The following is a 21,579-nucleotide window of genomic DNA, read 5'->3' on the forward strand; positions in this document are numbered from 1 at the left end:
CTTGCGTGTTGGATCTCAGTTGTATCCTGACACTTCGTCACAAACACTGGTCAAAATTGGCGTTCAATTTAGTTTTTTGCATTTTATCACACAAACAAATAGTCACAAATACTGGCCAAAGTTTGCGTTAATATTTGTGTGTGAAAAATGCAAAAATCTAAATTGAACGCCAATTTTGACCAGTGTTTGTGACGAAGTGGCTACTAAAAAAGACTGGACATACCCCATTTGCAATACCTTGGGTTGTCTACTATTGCAAATGGTATGCCATCAGGGGGTAATTCTTATTCCTGGGCTACCATACAGTCTCAAAGGCAACATAACCAATCTGGCGAATTTCAATGTGAAAAAACTGAAAAATGTAACATGCTATATTTGACCCTGTAACTTCCCTAAACACCATAAAACCTGTACATAGGGGGTACTGTTTTACTCGAGAGACATCGCTGAATAAAGATATGTGTATTTTATTGCAGTAAAACAAACAGTATTATGACATTCAATTTATTAATTTCTCACATTGTTTTATATTTTATTCATATTAATTAAATTATGTTTCATAGCTAACTATTTGATGTTAACCCATTAGTGACCAGACCATTTTTCAATTTTCTTACCGTTAAGGACCAGGGCTCTTTTTACATTTCTGCAGAGTTTGTGTTTAGCTGTAATTTTCCTTTTACTAATTTACTGTACCCACACATATAATATACAGTTTTGCCTGCCATAATATGGTCTTTCTAAAGATACCATTATTTTCATCATATTATATAATTTACTTTAAAAAAAATGATAAAATATGATGACATTTAAAAACAACAACACTTTTTCGAACTTTGACCCCCAAAATCTGTTACACATCTACAACCGCCAAAAACACCCATGCTAAATAGTTACAAAATGTTGTCCTGAGTTTAGTAATGCCCAATGTTAACATGTTATTAGCTGTTTTTGGAAAGTTATAGGGCTATAAGTACAAGTAGCACTTTACTATTTCCAAACCATTTAAAAAAAAAAAAAATTAAATTAAAGGACCACTATAGTGTCAGGAAAACATACTTGTTTCCCTGGCCCTATAGGGTCCTTGGGCCCTCTTCACCCTCCCGCCGGGCACTAGGGTGAGAAAGGGGTTAATCCCTTACCTTTTTTCCAGCGCCGGGGACTCTCCTCCTCCTTTCCCCGTCATCGGCTGAATGCGCATGCGCGCGCGCGCATTCGGCCAGTCCACAGGAAAGCATTCTCAATGCTTTCCTATGGACGCTGCCGTCTTCTCACTGTGAAAATCACAGTGAGAAGCACGGAAGCGTCTCTAGCGGCTGTCAATGAGACAGCCACTAGAGGCTGGATTAACCCATTTGTAAACATAGCAGTTTCTCTGAAACTGCTATGTTTACAGCAGAAAGGGTTAATCCTAGATGGACCTGGCACCCAGACCACTTCATTAAGCTGAAGTGGTCTAGGTGCCTATAGTGGTCCTTTAACCCCTTAAGGACACATGACATGTGTGACATGTCATGATTCCCTTTTATTCCAGAAGTTTGGTCCTTAAGGGGTTAACAAATATAAATTCCGAAGAGAATTATCTCTAAGGTTGACTTTATTATTGAATACATACTTACCTTTTTACAGACCTATTTTTATTTATTTATCTTTGATATGCCTTTAACATGCCTAGAATCAATGGCATATCTTCATCATGATATGAATACTGCAGTGCTCATAGGGTTTTCCAAAATCCCTATGTTCTTTAGAACAGCTATTACTTAAAGGACCACTATAGTGCCAGGCGCTGAAGGGGGAGGAAAGGGTTAATCCCTTACCCTTTTCAAGCGCCGGGCTCCCTTGGCGCTGGGGACTCTACTCCCTCTTCTGAGGGCCTGACTGAATGCGCATTCGCGGCAAGAGCTGCGGGCGCATTCAGCCAGTCTCATAGGAAAGCATTCTCAATGCTTTCCTATGGACGCTGGCGTCTTCTGAAAATCACAGTGAGAAGCGCGGAAGCGCCTCTAGCGGCTGTCAATGAGACAGCCACCAGAGGCTGGATTAACCCTGAAACTGCTATGTTTACAGTAAAAAGGGTTAAACCTTGCTTGACCTGGCACGTAGACCACTTCATTAAGCTGAAGTGGTCTGGGTGCCTATAGTGGTCCTTAAATCACGCTGGTGGGTAGCACATGAAAATTCTTTGGTAGTTCCTTTGGGATAACACCTTTATTATTTAATTGATTTCTCTAAAGAATATGAATGCAACATAACAAGGCATCTCTTTCATTCGCTTTCTATTGCCATCTAGCAGTAGGATATGCCCTGGAAATATGATGGGTCTGGTAACCATATAAATATTAAGTTGTATAATGATAAAAAATATTTTTGAACATTAATGAATTTACTTTTTCTGTCATCTTTAGGCAACGTAAACATCATAACGCTGATGCTTCAGGAATAGCCAGAAGATGCCAGGTCAAGTCACCTATGGACGTAAGCGTCCACTTCCTTCATCTCCCAATCCCCTATTTATAAAGTGGCTAACTGAGTGGAGGGATGCAGCTGCAGAGAAAGGGTTGAAAACGCAATATGTTTATCAGAAGGTGAGCATGGAGACCAGGGTGTAAAGCTGTTCTGTGTTTGATTCACTAATTAGAAGCAAGTCACACCACAAACACACTGCTGTTGCTGGTACAGTGTATCAAATTATCTTTTTTGTTTTTTGGAAGATGGAAACCATATGATTAATCTGAAGTTGGTAATACAGCAATATAGTTTATATCTTTCTGAAATTTGGGTGCTTTGTGTTGCCAGTAAAAAGACTAAAGTTGCCAGTTCTCTATATCTATGTTTCTGACTTCCAGGGTTGTTTTAGCTAAAATGTAAACTATGTTGCTCGATTTATGGTTTACTCAATATCGGCCTGAGATTTTCATTTCTTAGGAGCTTCATTTATTAAACTGGCAGTGTAAGAATCATACAGGAGGACTCTTTGAGTATGATTTTAATTTGTGAGATGCACACCGCTGGAGCCTGTATTAATTAAAATATAGCTCTGAAGTATATTGCCTTCGAATCTCCTAAAGATCTGGCAACCACCATCTATGGAATTATGTATGAGTTTTCAAGAGAAATTTGAACTTTTATTTATATATTGAATTGATTTTGGACATTTTGGGAATACCCCCTTGAAATCAAGCTGACAGTTGAAGCTGTATATAGAATTCATATACTGCAGGGAATAAATTGATTCAAACAGATTTCTAAAATAACTGTCTTGGTTTGTTAAGTGATTTCCCTGCTGCAGCATTAAGGTTTCCAGTCCCATTAGGATTGCCAGGTGCACCAGATTTTCCTGGACAAATCCATTCATCATGCTGCAGACAGCACATGAAGTAGTGCCCTGCACAAATGTGTAATTTAAGCATTTATATCCTGGGACTAGCGTTGTCAAATTCAACATGTTTTCCTGTTCCCCTTCACTTATTCCTGTTGAGGGACAGCACATGAAAAGTGATATATTAAATTCCGACATTGTAAAATTCTCCAATAGTTAAAGGGACACTATAATCACCAGAACAACTACAGCTTAATGTAGTTGTTCTGGTGAGGATAATCATTCCCTTCAGGCATTTTCATGCAAAACCTGCCTTTTCAGAGAAAATGCAGTGTTTACATTGCCCCCTAGTGATACTGATACCGGAGAAACTGACGGAAGCCAAGCACAGAGAGATGGACACAGGTTTCTTCAGGAAGGAAGAGATTCTTTATTCGATTCACCGACCGGGGCTCAGAGGGACTAATGTCACCAAAATACAGCAAGATCTGAGCCCAGAACTGACTGTGTAAATGCATGATATAGACATATAGCTCCTCCTATAGTTAACTCTACCCACATATACTCTTTACACAATCAGCTGAACAAAGCCTAACTTCCCTTACCTGTTAGACCACATGGCTCACCCAGAACAATGGAGGAGGGGAAGTGTTTTCAGTTTCTGCATTCCTGCATTTGCTCAATACAGTGTTGATTGTATCTTAGCTACGTGTAACTAACTAACTGATACAACATTTACACATATGCCACATGGCAATCTTGTCCTAGTAAATTTATTTTTACTGAGATTCCACCACAATACCTCCAGTGGCCACTTATCAGATGACCACTGGAGGTGCTTCCTGGGGCAGTGATGCTGTTCAACATCTCCAAGCTGTGCATGGAGACTCAGAATGTTTCTCATAGAGCTGCATTGATTCAATGCATCCCTATGAAGCTGATTGGCCAAAACAGCGATTGGCACTGCTCCATTCTGCCTCCCTGACGATTTTCAGCCAATCCAATGCTTTGACTCTTGGCAAAAAAATGTAAATTCTGATGATGTCACCAAGGAGATAGAACACCGGCCCTGCCTTGATCTATCAAAATCCCCTACCCTCGTCACTTCCGGTGAGAGAAATCAGCTGGATCCTGTGCTGCACATGTGTGCTAGCACTCCTGCTACTCCTCCACAGCAAGGTCCTGGAAGGTAAGTAAAGCTAGTTTTACACTTTCATTATAGTTAGTGCATTCACTAAGTTTAGGCACATGGGACATTTAGGGTTAAGTGAGGGTTCAAATTAGGGTTAGGCAAGTTATTTTAACCTCTCTCACACTCTATTCTAACCCTAACCCTTGGGGTAATGGTTAAAATAAAGTGTGAAAAATCACAAAAATGGATATTCCCCTAATGTGACATATCACTAAATAAAAACAAGTCCCTAATCCTAACCCTTATTTGAACTCTAACATTAACCTTAAATGCCCCATGTCCTAAGCTTAGTGAATGCACTAACTATAATGAAAGTGTAAAACTAGCTTTACTTACCTTCCAGGACCTTGCTGTGGAGGAGTAGCAGAAGTGCTAGCACGCATGTGCAGCACAGGATCCAGCTTATTTCCCTCACCGGAAGTGACAAGGGTAGGGGATTTTCACTGGTAGGGACATTTGATAGAACACCGGCACTGGAAAGAAGGTGAGTTTTAACCCTTTCAAAGGGAGCTAAGGCGGGACAAACTACCTAAATGGTGGTTTTAACACTATAGGATTAGATATACAGGTTTATGTTCCTGACAATATAGTGTTCCTTTAATGTCTTGTCTTCCAGTTTGCATTGTATGAATTATTCTGCAGGACATTACATTGCTTGTCCTGCCCATCAGTAGTTTTATGTGATGCACTTTTTATGTGCTATCTGCATCATGATGAAAGGGTATGTATCCAGTAAAATATAGTGCATCTTGCAATCCTATAGTTTTTTTTAGAAAAGTGAGAATTCATAGTGAATTTCAAATTTAAGGCCAGAGGAGTCGAACTGAAAGCATAAGCTTCGAGAAATTTTCGAACTCCGCTATTTTGACCGTTCAATTTGAAATTCACTTTAAATTATCACTTTAGTTACGTTATGGCATTCTATACCGTCCCTATTATCATGGGCTTTAAAGCCGTTGCGGCGGCATAGAACGCCGTAACGACTTTCAGCCACTGGAGGTCCGCAGTACTTGCCTCCACCACGATCCTCTTCAGGAGGACTGCCTGACAGCCCAGGCAGCCCTCCCACGACAAATCAGGCCTCAAAGAGCGATCACATGGCCCCATAGGTGTGCGCACGGGGTGGGCCTGGGCACACCCTAATCGCTGTGGCACACCTATGGATTGAGACCGGCAGGGGAGATCCCAGGATCTCCCCTGCCGGCTCATGCAGAGCCGGCGCTATCCAAGCGCCAGCTCTGCTCTAAGCCTCCATGAGCCGGTGGGGAGATAAAAGGTCTCCCTCACCAGCCCACAGCAGCATGAAGAGAGGCAGGAGGTGAACCGGGGAGCTATAGCCAGCAGCTCCGCCGGGTACCTCTTGCGAGAGTGAGCGATGCTGTGGCAACGCTCAGATCTCGCGAGAGTGAACTATAGCCCCACAGGCTAGAGTTCACTCTCCACTGGACCACCAGGAAGCAAGGCAGCAAGAACGGATTCCCCCCTCCCTACATAAAGTAAGAAGGGAGGGGGATATTTACTAATCTGCCCCACCTTCACCCCCACAATCCCTCCAAACATACAGCATACACACAGCACACACTTACAGTACCCCCACACACACAGCACACACAGCACCTAAACACATACAGCACCCTCACACACACACACAGCACCTAAACACATACAGCACCCTCACACACACACACACACAGCACCCGTCTCACACACATACAGCGCACACATACAGCACCCTCACACACAGTACACTAACAGCACCCTCACAAACACTCACACACAACACTCATGTCGCTTTAACCCCTGTATCACAACTCAACTTTGAATTATATGTGTCGTCTTGCTCAGAAATGCTTCAGACTTGAGAAAGGGAGGTTCTCCCGAAAGCTTGTCATTAAAAAATTCTGTTAGTCCAATAAAAAAGGTATTACAAGATACAAATGTTATCTGTTCTATGTATGGGTTGTACTGTTTTACTCGTGAGACATTGCTGAATACAAATATTTGCATTTTATTGCAGTAAAACAACTAACAGTATTATATGTACAGCTAAAATGTCAGGCAGAAGTACAAATGATTTTAAAAATCTTAATTTCTCACAGTTTTTTTATTTTATTCATAATGAGTTATGTTTCATATATGAATAGTACATGAGAAATTAAAGCCCTGTTTCTCCTGAACAAAATTATATATAATAAGTGTGGGTGCACATATTATACATATAGTGCAAATTCCAGTTTGTCACTTGGCAACGTTTGCTTTTAAATCAATCCTTTTTATGTTCTCTATTTATCATTGTTTTTTTAATTGTCCTTTATTTATTTTTTTGTTATACAAATGCCGACGTAGGGATGACCTTTTCTCATATTTGGAAATGGGTGGAGCTCTAGTCAAGTTACATATCAGTTGCTAAGCTGATTTACCCACAATCCATTAGTCAAAAGAATCCCACAGAAGCACAAATTGCAGGCATCACGGACAGAGAGGAAAACAAAATGAACTTTTGTTGAGATCGGGCAATAAATATAAATAAAGGAAGATGGCAATGGAGGGAGTGTAAGATACAAACCGCATTAGCAAAGAAAAAACAAAAACAAAACATCCAGCAGTTGTTGTTTCATTGACATGACTCACAGATAGTAAGGTCACTTGGTGGTTGCCACTTCTTTAATCCTCCGCTGGTCGTAGCCCATTAGGTTTCCCTGGCTCACAGTGATCTTGTGGAGGCAGAGCACAGAGTGGAAGGGGTGCTGGGATGTGATGGTAGGCTTTTCAGGGAGAAGATAGATGAGAGCCAGTTGTTAATCTGTATGTCAAATGTAGTTCTCATTTCAATGTTTCTTGATTAAAAGTTGACCAGTAGGTTGAAACTGAGATCAGATAAATACGGTGTAGATTATTCATTTATTTCAGATGACTTAAAGGTAGGCAGACAATGTAGTAGAGCAGCAGGAAATGCAAGCAGAATGCTTGGTTGTATAGGGAGAGGTATTAGCAGTAGAAAGAGAAAAGTGCTCATGCCATTGTACAGAACACTGGTGAGACCTCACATGGAGTATTGTACGCAGTCTCCAGAAGGATAATAATAGTTTGGAGAGAGTTCAGAGAAGAGCTACTATCAATCAACACAGTAAAGGAAGAGACTATATTTAAAGGTGCCAGGAAAACAAACTTGACTATATAGTCCTTCGGTCCCCCCCCCCCCCCACCCTCAGGGCCCCCCTCCCGCTGGGCTGAAGGGGTTAAAACCCCTTCAGCCACTTACCTTTACCCAGCGCCGGGCTCCCTTGGCGCTGGTGACCTCTCCTCCCCCTCCGACGTCAGCTCCCGAGTGAAGCCGAGTGCGCATGCGTGGCCAGAGCCACACGCACATTCAAACTGCCCATTCAAACTGCCCATAGGAAAGCATTACTAAATTATTTCCTATGGACGTTCGGCGTGCTCAATGCGATTTTCGCATTGAGCGTTGCAGAAGCGCATTTACCGGCTGTCAGGAAGACAGCCACTAGAGGCTGGATTAACCCAGCAGTGTAAACATAGCAGTTTCTCTGAAACTATGTTAAAACCTGGGGACCTGGCACCCAGACCACTTCATTGAGCTGAAGAGGTCTGGGTGACTATAGTGGTCCTTTAAAAGAAGAAAAACTACTACGACAAGAGGACATAGTATTAAATTAGAGGAGCAAAGGTTTAAAAATAATATCAGGAAGTATTACTTTACAGAGTGGGTAGTGGATGCATGGAATAGCCTTCCAGCTGATGTGGTAGAGGTTAACACAGTGAAGGAGTTTAAGCATGCATCAATATGAAAATGTCATGTGTTTCTGAAAACATATTGAATATGGCTATGGACAGTAGAAATCTGACAACCCCCGAAGCATTGCTGTCCCTGTAAAACACTGACTCTGGCATTAGCTCAGCAATACTATCAAAGGTTAAGTGAGTATCCTAATTGGTTTTCTGGTCTAGACATAGCTTACTGGATAAGCTACAAACATGAGAATGTATTACTTACCGTATATACTCGAGTATAAGCCGAGTTTTTCAGCCCATTTTTTGGGCTGAAAAACCCCAACTCGGCTTATACTCGAGTCAAGGTCTGTATTATGGCAATTTACATTGCCATAATACAGACTGGGGGAGAGGGGGGCTGGCAGAGCTGTAACTTACCTTTCCTGCAGCTCCTGTCAGCTCTCTCCTCCTCCGCGCCGTCCGTTCAGCACCTCGGTCAGCTCCCAGTGTAAATCTCGCGAGAGCCGCGGCTCTCGCGAGACTTACAGTGTGAGCTGATAGAAGGAGCTGCACGGACGGCGCAGAGGAGGAGAGAGCTGACAGGAGCTGCAGAACAGGTAAGTTACAGCTCTGCCAGCCCCCCTCTCCCCCAGTCTGTATTATGGCAATGTAAATTGCCATAATACAGACCTTGACTCGAGTATAAGCCGAGTATAAGCCGAGTTGGGGCCCCCCTCTCCCCCCCACTGAACTGCCACTGGACCACCAGGGAAGGAGAGCCCCCCTCCCTGCCATGTATCAAGCAGGGAGGGGGGACGAAAAATAAATAAAAATATAAATAAAATAAATAATAATAAAAAATAATAATAAAAAAAATAATAATAAAAAAAGGGGATATAAGGACCACTGTGGGGGGGGGGGGGGGTATAAGGACCACTATGGGAGGGAGGGGGTGGGATAAGGACCACTATGGGAGGGGGGGGGGGTATAAGGACCGCTATGGGAGGGAGGGGGGGGATAAGGACCACTATGGGAGGGAGGGGGGGATAAGGACCACTATGGGAGGGAGGGGGGGATAAGGACCACTATGGGAGGGAGGGGGGATAAGGACCACTAGGGGAGGGGAGGGGGGGATAAGGACCACTAGGGGAGGGGAGGGTGAAGTAAGGACCACTAGGGGAGGGGAGGGGGAAGTAAGGACCACTAGGGGAGGGGAGGGTAAGGACCACTAGGGGAGGGGTGAGTCAGGACCACTGGGGGAGGGGGGTGAAGGAACACAGGGGTGGGGAGGTAAGGACCACTAAGGGAGGAGGAGGGGAGGTCAGGACATATGGGGGGGGGGGGCAAATATCCTTGCACCGGCCCTGCACACACTGCATTCATACACTGCATTCATACACACACTGCATTCATACACACACTGCACTCATACACACACACTGCACTCATACACACACACTGCACTCACACACACTGCATTCATACACACACACACTGCATTCATACACACACACACTGCATTCATACACACACACACTGCACTCATACACACGCTGCACTCATACACACGCTGCACTCATACACACACACGCTGCACTCATACGCACACACGCTGCACTCATACGCACACACTGCATTCTTTATACACACACTGTAAATAAATATTCAATTAATATATTTTTTTTAGGATCTAATTTTATTTAGAAATTTACCAGTAGCTGCTGCATTTCCCACCCTAGTCTTATAGTCGAGTCAATAAGTTTTCCCAGTTTTTTGGGGAAAAATTAGGGGCCTCGGCTTATATTCGGGTCGGCTTATACTCGAGTATATACGGTATTTGTTTATTTATGGTTGCAGAGACAGGTAAGTGGTCATCCTAACACCAGTAATTGCTCACTGTTTGGCTTCAAGGATAAAACTAAGGAGAATAGAAGTAAAAGATTAGAACTGCAGAAAAACAAATGACTTCTAAAGAGCCTTACTTTATATAGGAATCATTTCATCAACAGCACAACTGAAAACCATTTTACTTCCACCAGGTTTTTTTAACACTGTACCACCCTATGCTACTCATTCAAGTAGGAGCTAGCAGGGCATTCCACAGATTCAGATGAGGTGAAAACATAGTACAATATGTATTAGGTATATCACCACCTTCTAGCATGTCCTCATATTGTCACAGTGTGCTTGAACAGGTGAATCAGTTTAGTAGCCTGTGTATGAGGGTGGTTCCTCTGAGCAGAGTAAAACATGTGGTTGCAGTAGCACAGCTTTTTTTTATACTTGCTTTTGGCCTAAACGTTTAGACATTTGTATTATTTGCTTGCATGTCCAATGTTATTTAAAACAAACAAACAAATTAATGAATTAATGAATGTTAAACCTGTCAAATCTCCTTCCCATCTCTTCAATTCTGAAATTCTTCCTTCTGGTTATTATATGTGTGCCCACCTCCCTTTCATCTCTGGATTTTTCATATTATATTTACTTATACAAATGTTCAAGAAATATGTATTTGTGTGGTGTGAAAAATTGAAATGTAGAATATCCACACCCCTTTTCCTGCAAATGGGTGCCTCCATTTTGGCTCCTTTTGAGTTATTGTTATAAACTCTGTCCCTTGCACCTGGCAGTAAGCATTGAGAAATTTATACAGAGAAGAGGAGAAACAAAAAGCCATTAATACTCTAAGTGCTAATGTATTATACATGCATGCAACTGTTTGCAAATGTAATAAAGTCCCCAAACATAATTGTGGTTATGTTCTGATGCTTTTCAATATTTCCATCCACATCTACTAAAATACAAGTATCTCTTTGAAGCTAAAGGGGGTATATGCTTCCCAAGTTTCCCTATTTTGTCATTCTTTTCTATCCTAATATCTCTTTTGTAAGAGCTCCATATTTATGATGTGTTCTACAGCATTAACACTCACAGTAATGTGTATTTAAACTGCAATAAACGTGTCTAGCAATCAGTCTGTGTAAATAAGATACATTGTTCTTGTGCTAAAGTACATTTTAGTTGCATACATTTTTATTTGTAAGTCGCCTGAAATTTCTCAGAACAGTCCTGTCCCGTCCCGGGCCACACCCCCCTCACCCACCTAAAATAAATATGTCCCATTTGAAATGTTGGGCGATATGGTGATATGGTGTATGAATGTTTGTGGTTCATTTTTATTTCATTTTTTTAGGCAATCAGCTCCCTTAAGAAGTATCCCTTGCCGCTGCACAACGGAAAAGAGGCAAAAATTCTGCAAAACTTTGGGGACGGTATCTGTAAGATGTTAGATCAGCGACTGGAGAAGCATTATGTTGAGAATGGTGTGTATACAGTTTGATAATGTTAAGTAAATACCAGGCCTTGCAATGTTGAAGAAAAGAACAAAATTTGCTTGTCACAAAGTCTAAAACATCTGTGACTCGCTGTGTTTCCTGAAAATATGGAGTAGTCTATTGAAATGAATATTAACTATATATCCATAAATTTCCCAATAAGTAAGGATTTAAAAGATAAGAACCATATCAAGTTGCTCCAATATGCATAGATATTATATAGATATGATGGAAAAATTGTAGGATATCTATTCTGAGCTTTATTTGATCTGGCTCATTAGACACCCACAACACTAACCAAATTAATTCTAATATACTAGCAAAAAACTCTTAATTGCTGTCCCTGATATTACAAAAGGCACTCCATATTTAAGATACCTAACTCAACTTATCAAATTATCAAAAGAATCCTCAATTTAAGAGGTCTTTTAACTGGCTATATGTAGTCCCAATTAGTTGTATATAGGTAAAAACTCTTATAACCAGTAATGCACTTCAAGAAAAAAAGAAGAAAAGATTGATAATGGACAGAGAGAAAAATATACAGTCTATATATAATGTAATAAATCTAGAGGTGCAATTGGAAATAAATTAAGAAATATTCCTCATAGAGACCATGATGCTTAGAGTGCTCAATGGTATATCTATGGACAGATTATTAGAGTATAAAGTTGTCAGAAAATAAAGATGAAAGAAGATAAAGGGTATAGTTAGAAACATATGCTGCATATAAATTTTGCAGTGAGAATAATTATCAACCCCTCACTTCCTATATCCATCTAGACAATAATGGAGCAAACTAAATAAAAAATATAAATAATGAAAAAAAACACCCATATAAGACATGTGTAAAAACATGCCGTGTTAAGTGCCCATAAAGTAAAAGTGAAAATAGAAAACACCTGACGCGCGTTTCGGTGCTCTAGGAGAAGCACCTTCGTCAGAGAAAAGTGGCTCCGAACCAGAACCTAATCCAGAAAGTTCATCCACCTCCACCGAACCGAATCCCAAGAGTATTCTGAAAAAAGGAATCCATTTTTTAGGAAGAGTAAACCAAGATGAAAGGCCCCAGAGGAATACAAGAAGCAGGTCCACACTAGGCTTTCAACGGAGAAAAGCCTACTGACTCAAGAAAGTCAGATTATCAACCTCTCTTCCTATCAACTCACTATTCCTGAAACTCAGATTCTGAAGAGAGGACTGTCCTTTGTCCCTACACCTAAATTTGACAAATTTAGTTGGACAAAGGACATTCATCTATTTGCTAGAAAACTAGCTCTCCACAAGTTCTATTGCATTCAAAAGACCAAACGAGCAACCAGACTAGGTCTAGAAATCCAAGATATGAATCTGCTTGATAACTTGGTGGATTTACTAAATAGCAATGATCCGCTTACTACACAGGCAGCTCCTTTCACCAATTTAAAACCGAAAAGCAAATTCACTCCATATATCTCGGAGTTCAAATACATTGACCTCTTTGTGGAATTAACGTGCAAAGAAATTGAAGCTATAGTTGACAATAGACAGTCCAATTTATATACAAGCAATTTGAGTTCTCAAGAACGAAAAGCATTACACAGCTTAAAGAGAAATGATTCAATTATCATCAAACCATCTGATAAAGGCGGTAATTTGGTAATACTAGATAGGACAATCTATGTCCAAATGGTACATAGAATATTAGATGATAAAAATACCTATGTAGCCCTACCGTCAGACCCTACAAATACATTTCTAATGGAACTGAAAAACATTCTAGACCAAACATTACACACTAAATCCATAACGATGGATGAATACAAGTTCATGTTCAATAAGAAACCCACCATAGCTACTTTTTATTCACTGCCTAAATTACACAAGCAACAAGAAATACTGTCTGGGGGACCAATAGTATCAGGCAGGAATAACCTAACACAAAATAGTAGCATCTATGTAGAACGTGTTCTACGTGATCTGGTCAGGACCCTCCCCTCATATTTGAGGGATACAAAACAAACCCTAAACGTTTTGAATGACCTGATGTTACCCCCTGATGCGAAACTATGTAGCCTGGATGTGGAGGGACTTTACAGCTCTATCCCCCACAGCATAGGCATAAGAAATGTCCAATGGTTCCTTCAGACACGAGATCCGTCCCTAAATGAGCATAATAAGTTTGTGCTACAACTGCTACAGTTTATACTAACCCACAACTATTTCCTGTTCGAAGGAACCTACTATCACCAGGTGAGAGGGACAGCTATGGGGACTACTTGTGCCCCCTCATATGCAAACCTCCACCTGGGATGGTGGGAACAAAACATCGTGTTCAGTTCCAAACTTATGGAATATCACAGCCACATCAAATTATAGAAGCGCTACATTGATGATGTGCTGATTGTATGGACTGGTTCAGTAGAATTGTTTGATAGTTTCATAGAAACACTAAACACCAGTGAACTAAACCTTAAATTGACTCATGAGATTGGTGGAAACAAACTACACTTTCTGGATTTGACCCTACAGACCACACAAGGAGGACATCATCTCTCCACAACTCTTTTTAGAAAACCAACTGCCACTAACAATTTTCTAAATTGGGAAAGTCATCATCCCACCTCCCTAAAAAGATGGATTCCCATAGGCCAATATCTTCGAAATAGAAGGAATTGCTCCACTCTTGATGAATTTAAACTTAAAGCCAAAACACTAAGATCTCAGTTTAAAATTAAAGGTTATTCCAACAGATGCCTTACGACAGCCTATCAGAGAGCACTACTGACTGAGAGAGCCACCATTCTGGAAGAAAATTCTGCAAAAGACACGACACAAAACATTATTAGATGCATCGGCACTTTCGATTCAGGATGGGATCCAGTTAAACATATACTAGAATGGTACTGGCCCCTTATCTACCAGGACCAACACCTGACGCCAAATGTGTCACAGCCAGAAGAGGCCGCAATCTTAAAGACCTCCTGGTACCTAGCCACCTCTCTCTACCAACAAGCCAGAGTGCATGGCTCAAAACTCCAGCAATGGGTACCTTCCAATGCGGCCGGTGTAAGGCATGCAAATTTATTCGGAGAAATTCCAAAACCTTTTCAAACTCAACTAATACATACACACATACTGTTAATACCTTCTTTAACTGCCAAACCCCAGGACTGATTTACCTCCTTACCTGCAGCTGTGACCTTAAACATGTAGGTAAAACTTTTAGACCTTTCAAAAACCGAATACTTGAACACGTCAACTCAGTAAACCCTTCGAGACAGATTGATACAGTAATCTCACGACACCTTCAGCACAGGGTCTACGTTTCAATGGGATCGAGAAAATCAAGCTGGGACCAAGAAAAGGAGACATTGATATCAAACTACTACAAAGGGAGAGCTACTGGATCTACACATTAAAGACACTCTCTCCCTCAGGACTCAATGAAGGTTTTTCCTATACATCCTTTATTTGAGACCATGTAGTGCCAATAGCTCTCCAATAAAGTTGAAACTCATGTTTCACTATTTTCCTATCCCAGTCTCACGTATACCAGACTTCTATAATCTAAATCCGTTCAGACTACACATATTAGTAGCACGCTGTATATATAATATTTAATAATTGTGTTTTATACACATTGTAAAATTTGGATATTTTGTAAATACGTTTTATAGTCTTTATATAGCTCTATTACTTTCTTGGGTAACACACATAGTAGTAACCTAGGTTGTTCCTTTTAGTCTAAGGCTGGTCAATATGGATACCTGGCGCCATTCCGTCAATCTCTTTAATGTATCAGGTGACGTATAAGTCATATCTAGATCGTAATCTTTACAAGGGTCATTCAGCAAGATATCATAATCTTTACAGTAGCTACCGAAGCTCCCCGGTCTAATTAACTACTAAATAGTTGTACATTCATCCCTAGCAGCGATTCCACTATAGTACATAAGATGAGCACCGAGTACCGTATATACTCGAGTATAAGCCGAGTTTTTCAGCACATTTTTGTGCTGAAAAACCCCAACTCGGCTTATACTCGAGTCAGTGTCTGTATTATGGCAATTTGCATTGCCATAATACAGACTGGGGCTGTTGGGGCTGCAGAGATCTTACTTACCTCTCCTGCAGCTCCTGTCAGCTCCCTTCTCCTCCTCGCCGGTCCGTTCAGCACCTCGGTCAGCTCCCAGTGTAAGTCTTGCGAGAGCCGCGGGGTCATAGTGCGGCTCTCGCGAGACTTACACTGGGAGCTGACAGAGGAGCTGCACGGACCGGCGCAGAGGAGAAGGGAGCTGACAGGAGCTGCAGGAGAGGTAAGTAAACTCTCAGCCAGCCCCCCTCCTCCGCCCACTGAACTACCAATGCCACTGGACCACCAGGGAAGGAGAGCCCCCCTCCCTGCCATGTATCAAGCAGTGAGGGGGGGACGAAAATAAATTAAATATAATTAAAAATAATAATAATTAAATTTTAAAAAAAAAATAATAAAAAACAATAACAAATTATTAAAATAATTAAAAAGAAATAATAAAATTGCCCACCCCCCACCAAGGCTCAGCTACACACACACACACACTGCATTCCTACACACACTGCATTCCTACACACACTGCACTCATACACACACTGCACTCATACACACACTGCACTCATACACACACTGCACTCATACACACACTGCACTCATACACACCCTGCACTCATACACACCCTGCATTCATACACACACTGCACTCATACACACACTGCACTCATATACACACTGCACTCATATACACACTGCACTCATACACACTGCACTCATATACACACACTGCACTCATATACACACACTGCATTCATACATACACACACTGCACTCATATACACACACACTGCATTCATACATACACACACTGCACTCATACACACACGCTGCACTCATACACACACGCTGCACTCATACACACTGCATTTATACACACACACACTGCACTCATACACACATTGCATTCATACACACACACTGCATTCATTATATACACACACTGTAAAGAAATATTCAATTAATATAATTTTTTTAGGATCTCATTTTATTTAGAAATTTACCAGTAGCTACTGCATTTCCCACCCTAGTCTTATACTCGAGTCAATAAGTTTTCCCAGTTTTTTTGGGTAAAATTAGGGGCCTCGGCTTATATTCGGGTTGGCTTATACTCTGGTATATACGGTACATATCTGTGAATACTAAATGTAGACTAACTCAAAGGACATATCGTGGTATACCATAAGCACTTCTTGAATGGGATAGTAATATATTACCATATGAGACAATTTTAGATTTCGTCATAGACATGACGGGCACCGTACAGAAGCTAAATGTTAGCGCAGTACTGAAAGGGTCAAGCTACTTAAATTGATAGTTGATCCCTTTGATAGTTGAATATCTCTTTGAAGACCATCATCTTACTAGTTACCTACTGTAATAGGACGAGATTCAATTCTCAGTCTACTCTGTCTATTAGTTGTACCCCATACATTTTGAAAAGTGAATGCATTGCAACCTGCATTTGTATCTTAATCAGTAAATTATACCTACAAGCTGTATTGTTATCGGAACATAACTGCATTACCTTAACCCCTTAAGGACCAAACTTTTGGAATAAAAGGGAATCATGACATGTCACACATGTCATGTGTCATTAAGGGGTTAAGGATGAATATATTATATGTTCTCGTCATATGTATGATGGGCGTCTATTAAAGATATGGATGAGCATGGCACTGAAAGGGTTAATGTATTCTAAGAGGTTTTTGATCCTCTTAACGCAAGTACATCTCTCCCCAGCCTCTTATCCAATTTTATCATCTACTTGTACAGCACGATCTGCACTGCCCAGCATTATGTGTCCGCTGGTTGCACACTGTATATAGTTACATTGTATATAGCTACAATAATGTGAATTCGACATCTATATCTCCTAAGACACATTGTATTTTAACTTATACATATTACTATCTACTTTAAATAGACAGGTTGGAGCAGAATAAGTTCTGGCTTTCCGTAAGGGTTAATACTTGCTGACACTGACGTCAGAGCTGGTACAGCGTGATTGGTAGATGCTGTCCAGCTCATTAGCATAATGAGTACTCGTATTTTTGGCGCCCAAACATTGAAAATACTGGCCTTTGATTGGACCAACCTACACCAAGGGGTTACTTGAACACATTTAAAAGGAGACAAATAGTCAGTCTCCCGTTAGCCCCTGACGAAGGTGCATCACAGGAAGCACCGAAAAGCGCGTTGGCTCGTTCACTTCCCCCCCCCTATCTTTTCTCACTTGGGCTGTCTATCACTAGGTGCAGGTAACCAACATCCTAAGTATGGTTCTGCACATAGACTTACTGTAATTTCTCACTTTACATTCACCTCTTATCTGGTCACTATTAACCTCGATGTAATAGTTTTTTCTGACCTTGTTCAGAATGGTTCTGAAAACATTTTAGTGGGGTCTAATTATAAGGAAAGGAAAGAACTATATATATAGACAAAAAAGACCACCCAGGTGCAGCAATAGGTTAAAGAGGAAGGATTGATTACTTCCCTCTGGGTCTAGGTTGTAACAAAGGATTCCTCGGATCCTCACAAACCAATATGTAAAACAAGATACACCTAGATAAAACAAAAGCAGAGAACACTCATAGGGAAACACAGTTTGGTGTATATGTCCCTGCTATGAATATTATGCACTCACAAAATAAAGGAGTATTTCAAGCCCATCAGATGTCTTTAGATCTTGAAGTAAGATTCCTCAGGCGTACATGCAGAAAAGAAGAACTGGACATAGTGTGAAATCTTAATTTGTATAAAAAAATCACATTTAATGGAAAAACTTACAGAAAATCAGAAGTAAAAATGCTCATCAAAGATTAAATTCCTCCTTCTGAGATGGTAAATGGAAGGAGCAGGTTGCAAAATATATGAAGCAGCTCTACGCGTTTCGTCTAAATGTTAGACTTCATCAGGAGAAATAACAATCAAGTGTATAAAACAATGATAAAATACAAATACATCAATAAAAGTCCAGTGTCTTTAATTCTTCTTACATAGGTCCTCTGTCCAATTCCGCGCCAGAAATTTGCCAATACGTGAGTCCCATAGCAGCTGTTGTGGATCTTTTCAAATTCGAGTCCGTCTATGGACTTCCGCATTGTCACTGTGGAACGCACGTGCGTTCCACCTACCCGGGAGAGATCCTCCCTTTTCGACGCGTCTCCAAATACGTCATCTTTCTGCGGCTGGAACGCACATGCGTTCCACCTCGGCCACGGCCAAGAGATGTGGGTACAGAAGGGGGGAAAGAAAATGTGTATGAGTACATCAATTCACAGAAAATCAAGTAATTAACATAAATCAAAGGCATAAATGAATGCCCCCTTCACTAGTTCAGACATTAAATATCTATAGATATGCTTGATGGAATTGCTTGATGGAATTTACATCCAATCTAAATGGTAAAATAAGGAATACAGAAAGAGTTAATGGGGATATTAGAAGAGAGGGATACTGGAATATGCAAACTACGATGAAAAATTTAACAGCTCTGCTACCTACATCTCGGCTTCATTATAAAGGTACAACTAGCGGCACTGTAATTGAAGGGGACACATTAATCCCTATTAAGTGCAATAATTGTACATTATCAAGGTAGCAGTACTTTCCTACATACCTGTATATACCAAGTTATACTTAGCAAAGTGTCTCTGGGCTGTACAGATACAGACCTAGGGATTTACAAGCTCAGTATTTAGATACACAGTACCATATAGGTTCTGTCCAGTGACCTGTCTCCTAGTTACCTGTTCTATTAATGCTATATACCTATATTTATATGTTCTTTTAAGAGCCACCAGACCATATATTGATTAATAAAGTCTCTAGTCGGTAGCCACTCATGAGCTTTAGTAATTAGCATTATAAGACTAGGATTTTTAAGAGGTGAGCCAGTTCAGGCTTGATTGCACCATAGAGACTATATACCACCCATTATTTATTTTACTAATTCCACCACATATTTATCTCCTCTATTTTCCAGTATATACTCTACAAGTCTGGATTTCTTCCAAACTTATTTGAGTATTCCTCTTTTCCTAGCTTGGTATCCAACCTTGTGCAAATGGAGAGTTTGCGGTTGTGCAAATGGACTGTTTGCGGTTGTTTGCGGTGCGTTAAATGGGGAGTTTGGTCTGTCTCTGTGAAGTGGGCGTAACCCTTACACTACCTACATCATACAGTAGGTCCCCCCCCTCATTATTTTTATGGCCCCCGCCCACCGCTCACGGGTGTGGGCGGGCGGGCGGGAGGACAGTAGGTCCCCCCCATTGTGGTTTATGGCCCCCCACCCACCGCGCGGGGGGGAGGACAGTAGGTCCCCCCCTCCCTTATCCTTATTTACTGAATATTCCCCTGTATAACAATGTTTGGCATTTAGTGAATAGTCCCTATTCTGCTCTGTGTCAGTGTGTATCAGGGTATCTGAGGACAGGTGTCAATCCATATCTGCCAAGTGACCCTATGTAGGGGGAACAGTCCCTATTCTGCTCTGTGTCAGTGTGTATCAGGGTCTCTGAGGACAGGTGTCAATACATATCTGCCAAGTGACCCTATGTAGGGGGAACAGTCCCTATTCTGCTCTGTGTCAGTGTATATCAGGGTCCCTGAGGACAGGTGTCAATCCATATCTGCCAAGTGACCCTATGTAGGGGGAAAAGTCCCTATTCTGCTCTGTGTCAGTGTGTATCAGGGTCTATGAGGACAGGTGTAAATACATATCTGCCAAGTGACCCTATGTAGGGGGAACAGTCCCTATTCTGCTCTGTGTCAGTGTGTATCAGGGTCTCTGAGGACAGGTGTCAATACATATCTGCAAAGTGACCCTATGTAGGGGGAACAGTCCCTATTCTGCTCTGTGTCAGTGTGTATCAGGGTCTCTGAGGACAGGTGTCAATACATATCTGCCAAGTGACCCTATGTAGGGGGAACAGTCCCTATTCTGCTCTGTGTCAGTGTATATCAGGGTCCCTGAGGACAGGTGTCAATCCATATCTGCCAAGTGACCCTATGTAGGGGGAAAAGTCCCTATTCTGCTCTGTGTCAGTGTGTATCAGGGTCTATGAGGACAGGTGTAAATACATATCTGCCAAGTGACCCTATGTAGGGGGAACAGTCCCTATTCTGCTCTGTGTCAGTGTGTATCAGGGTCTCTGAGGACAGGTGTCAATACATATCTGCTAAGTGACCCTATGTAGGGGGAACAGTCCCTATTCTGCTCTGTGTCAGTGTGTATCAGGGTCTCTGAGGACAGGTGTCAATACATATCTGCCAAGTGACCCTATGTAGGGGGAACAGTCCCTATTCTGCTCTGTGTCAGTGTATATCAGGGTCCCTGAGGACAGGTGTCAATCCATATCTGCCAAGTGACCCTATGTAGGGGGAAAAGTCCCTATTCTGCTCTGTGTCAGTGTGTATCAGGGTCTATGAGGACAGGTGTAAATACATATCTGCCAAGTGACCCTATGTAGGGGGAACAGTCCCTATTCTGCTCTGTGTCAGTGTGTATCAGGGTCTCTGAGGACAGGTGTCAATACATATCTGCCAAGTGACCCTATGTAGGGGGAACAGTCCCTATTCTGCTCTGTGTCAGTGTGTATCAGGGTCCCTGAGGACAGGTGTCAATCCATATCTGCCAAGTGACCCTATGTAGGGGGAACAGTCCCTATTCTGCTCTGTGTCAGTGTGTATCAGGGTCTCTAAGGACAGGTGTCAATCCATATATGCCAAGTGACCCTATGCAGGGGGAACAGTCCCTATTCTGCTCTGTGTCAGTGTGTATCAGGGTCCCTGAGGACAGGTGTCAATCCATATCTGCCAAGTAACCCTATGTAGGGTGTCAATCCATATGTCAAGGTGTCAATATGTCATATGTCAGGTGTCAATCCATATCCATTGTGATTTAGGAATGTTAGGTGATTTA

The 21,579-nt window shown here is 41.5% G+C and overlaps 1 protein-coding gene across 1 annotated transcript in view; it reads left to right on the forward strand.

Annotated features, from left to right (window-relative positions):
* Positions 1-21,579, forward strand: part of MUS81 (MUS81 structure-specific endonuclease subunit) — a 191,884-nt gene that overhangs the window by 114,992 nt on the left and 55,313 nt on the right. Inside the window, exons 2-3 of the mRNA XM_063437828.1 lie at positions 2,409-2,588; positions 11,440-11,569. Of these exons, the coding sequence (XP_063293898.1) occupies positions 2,454-2,588; positions 11,440-11,569 (265 nt within the window). The 5' untranslated portion in view covers positions 2,409-2,453. The remainder of the gene's footprint in view (positions 1-2,408; positions 2,589-11,439; positions 11,570-21,579) is intronic.

This window comes from Pelobates fuscus, chromosome 12 (assembly GCF_036172605.1).
Source record: "Pelobates fuscus isolate aPelFus1 chromosome 12, aPelFus1.pri, whole genome shotgun sequence".
NCBI lineage: Eukaryota > Metazoa > Chordata > Amphibia > Anura > Pelobatidae > Pelobates > Pelobates fuscus.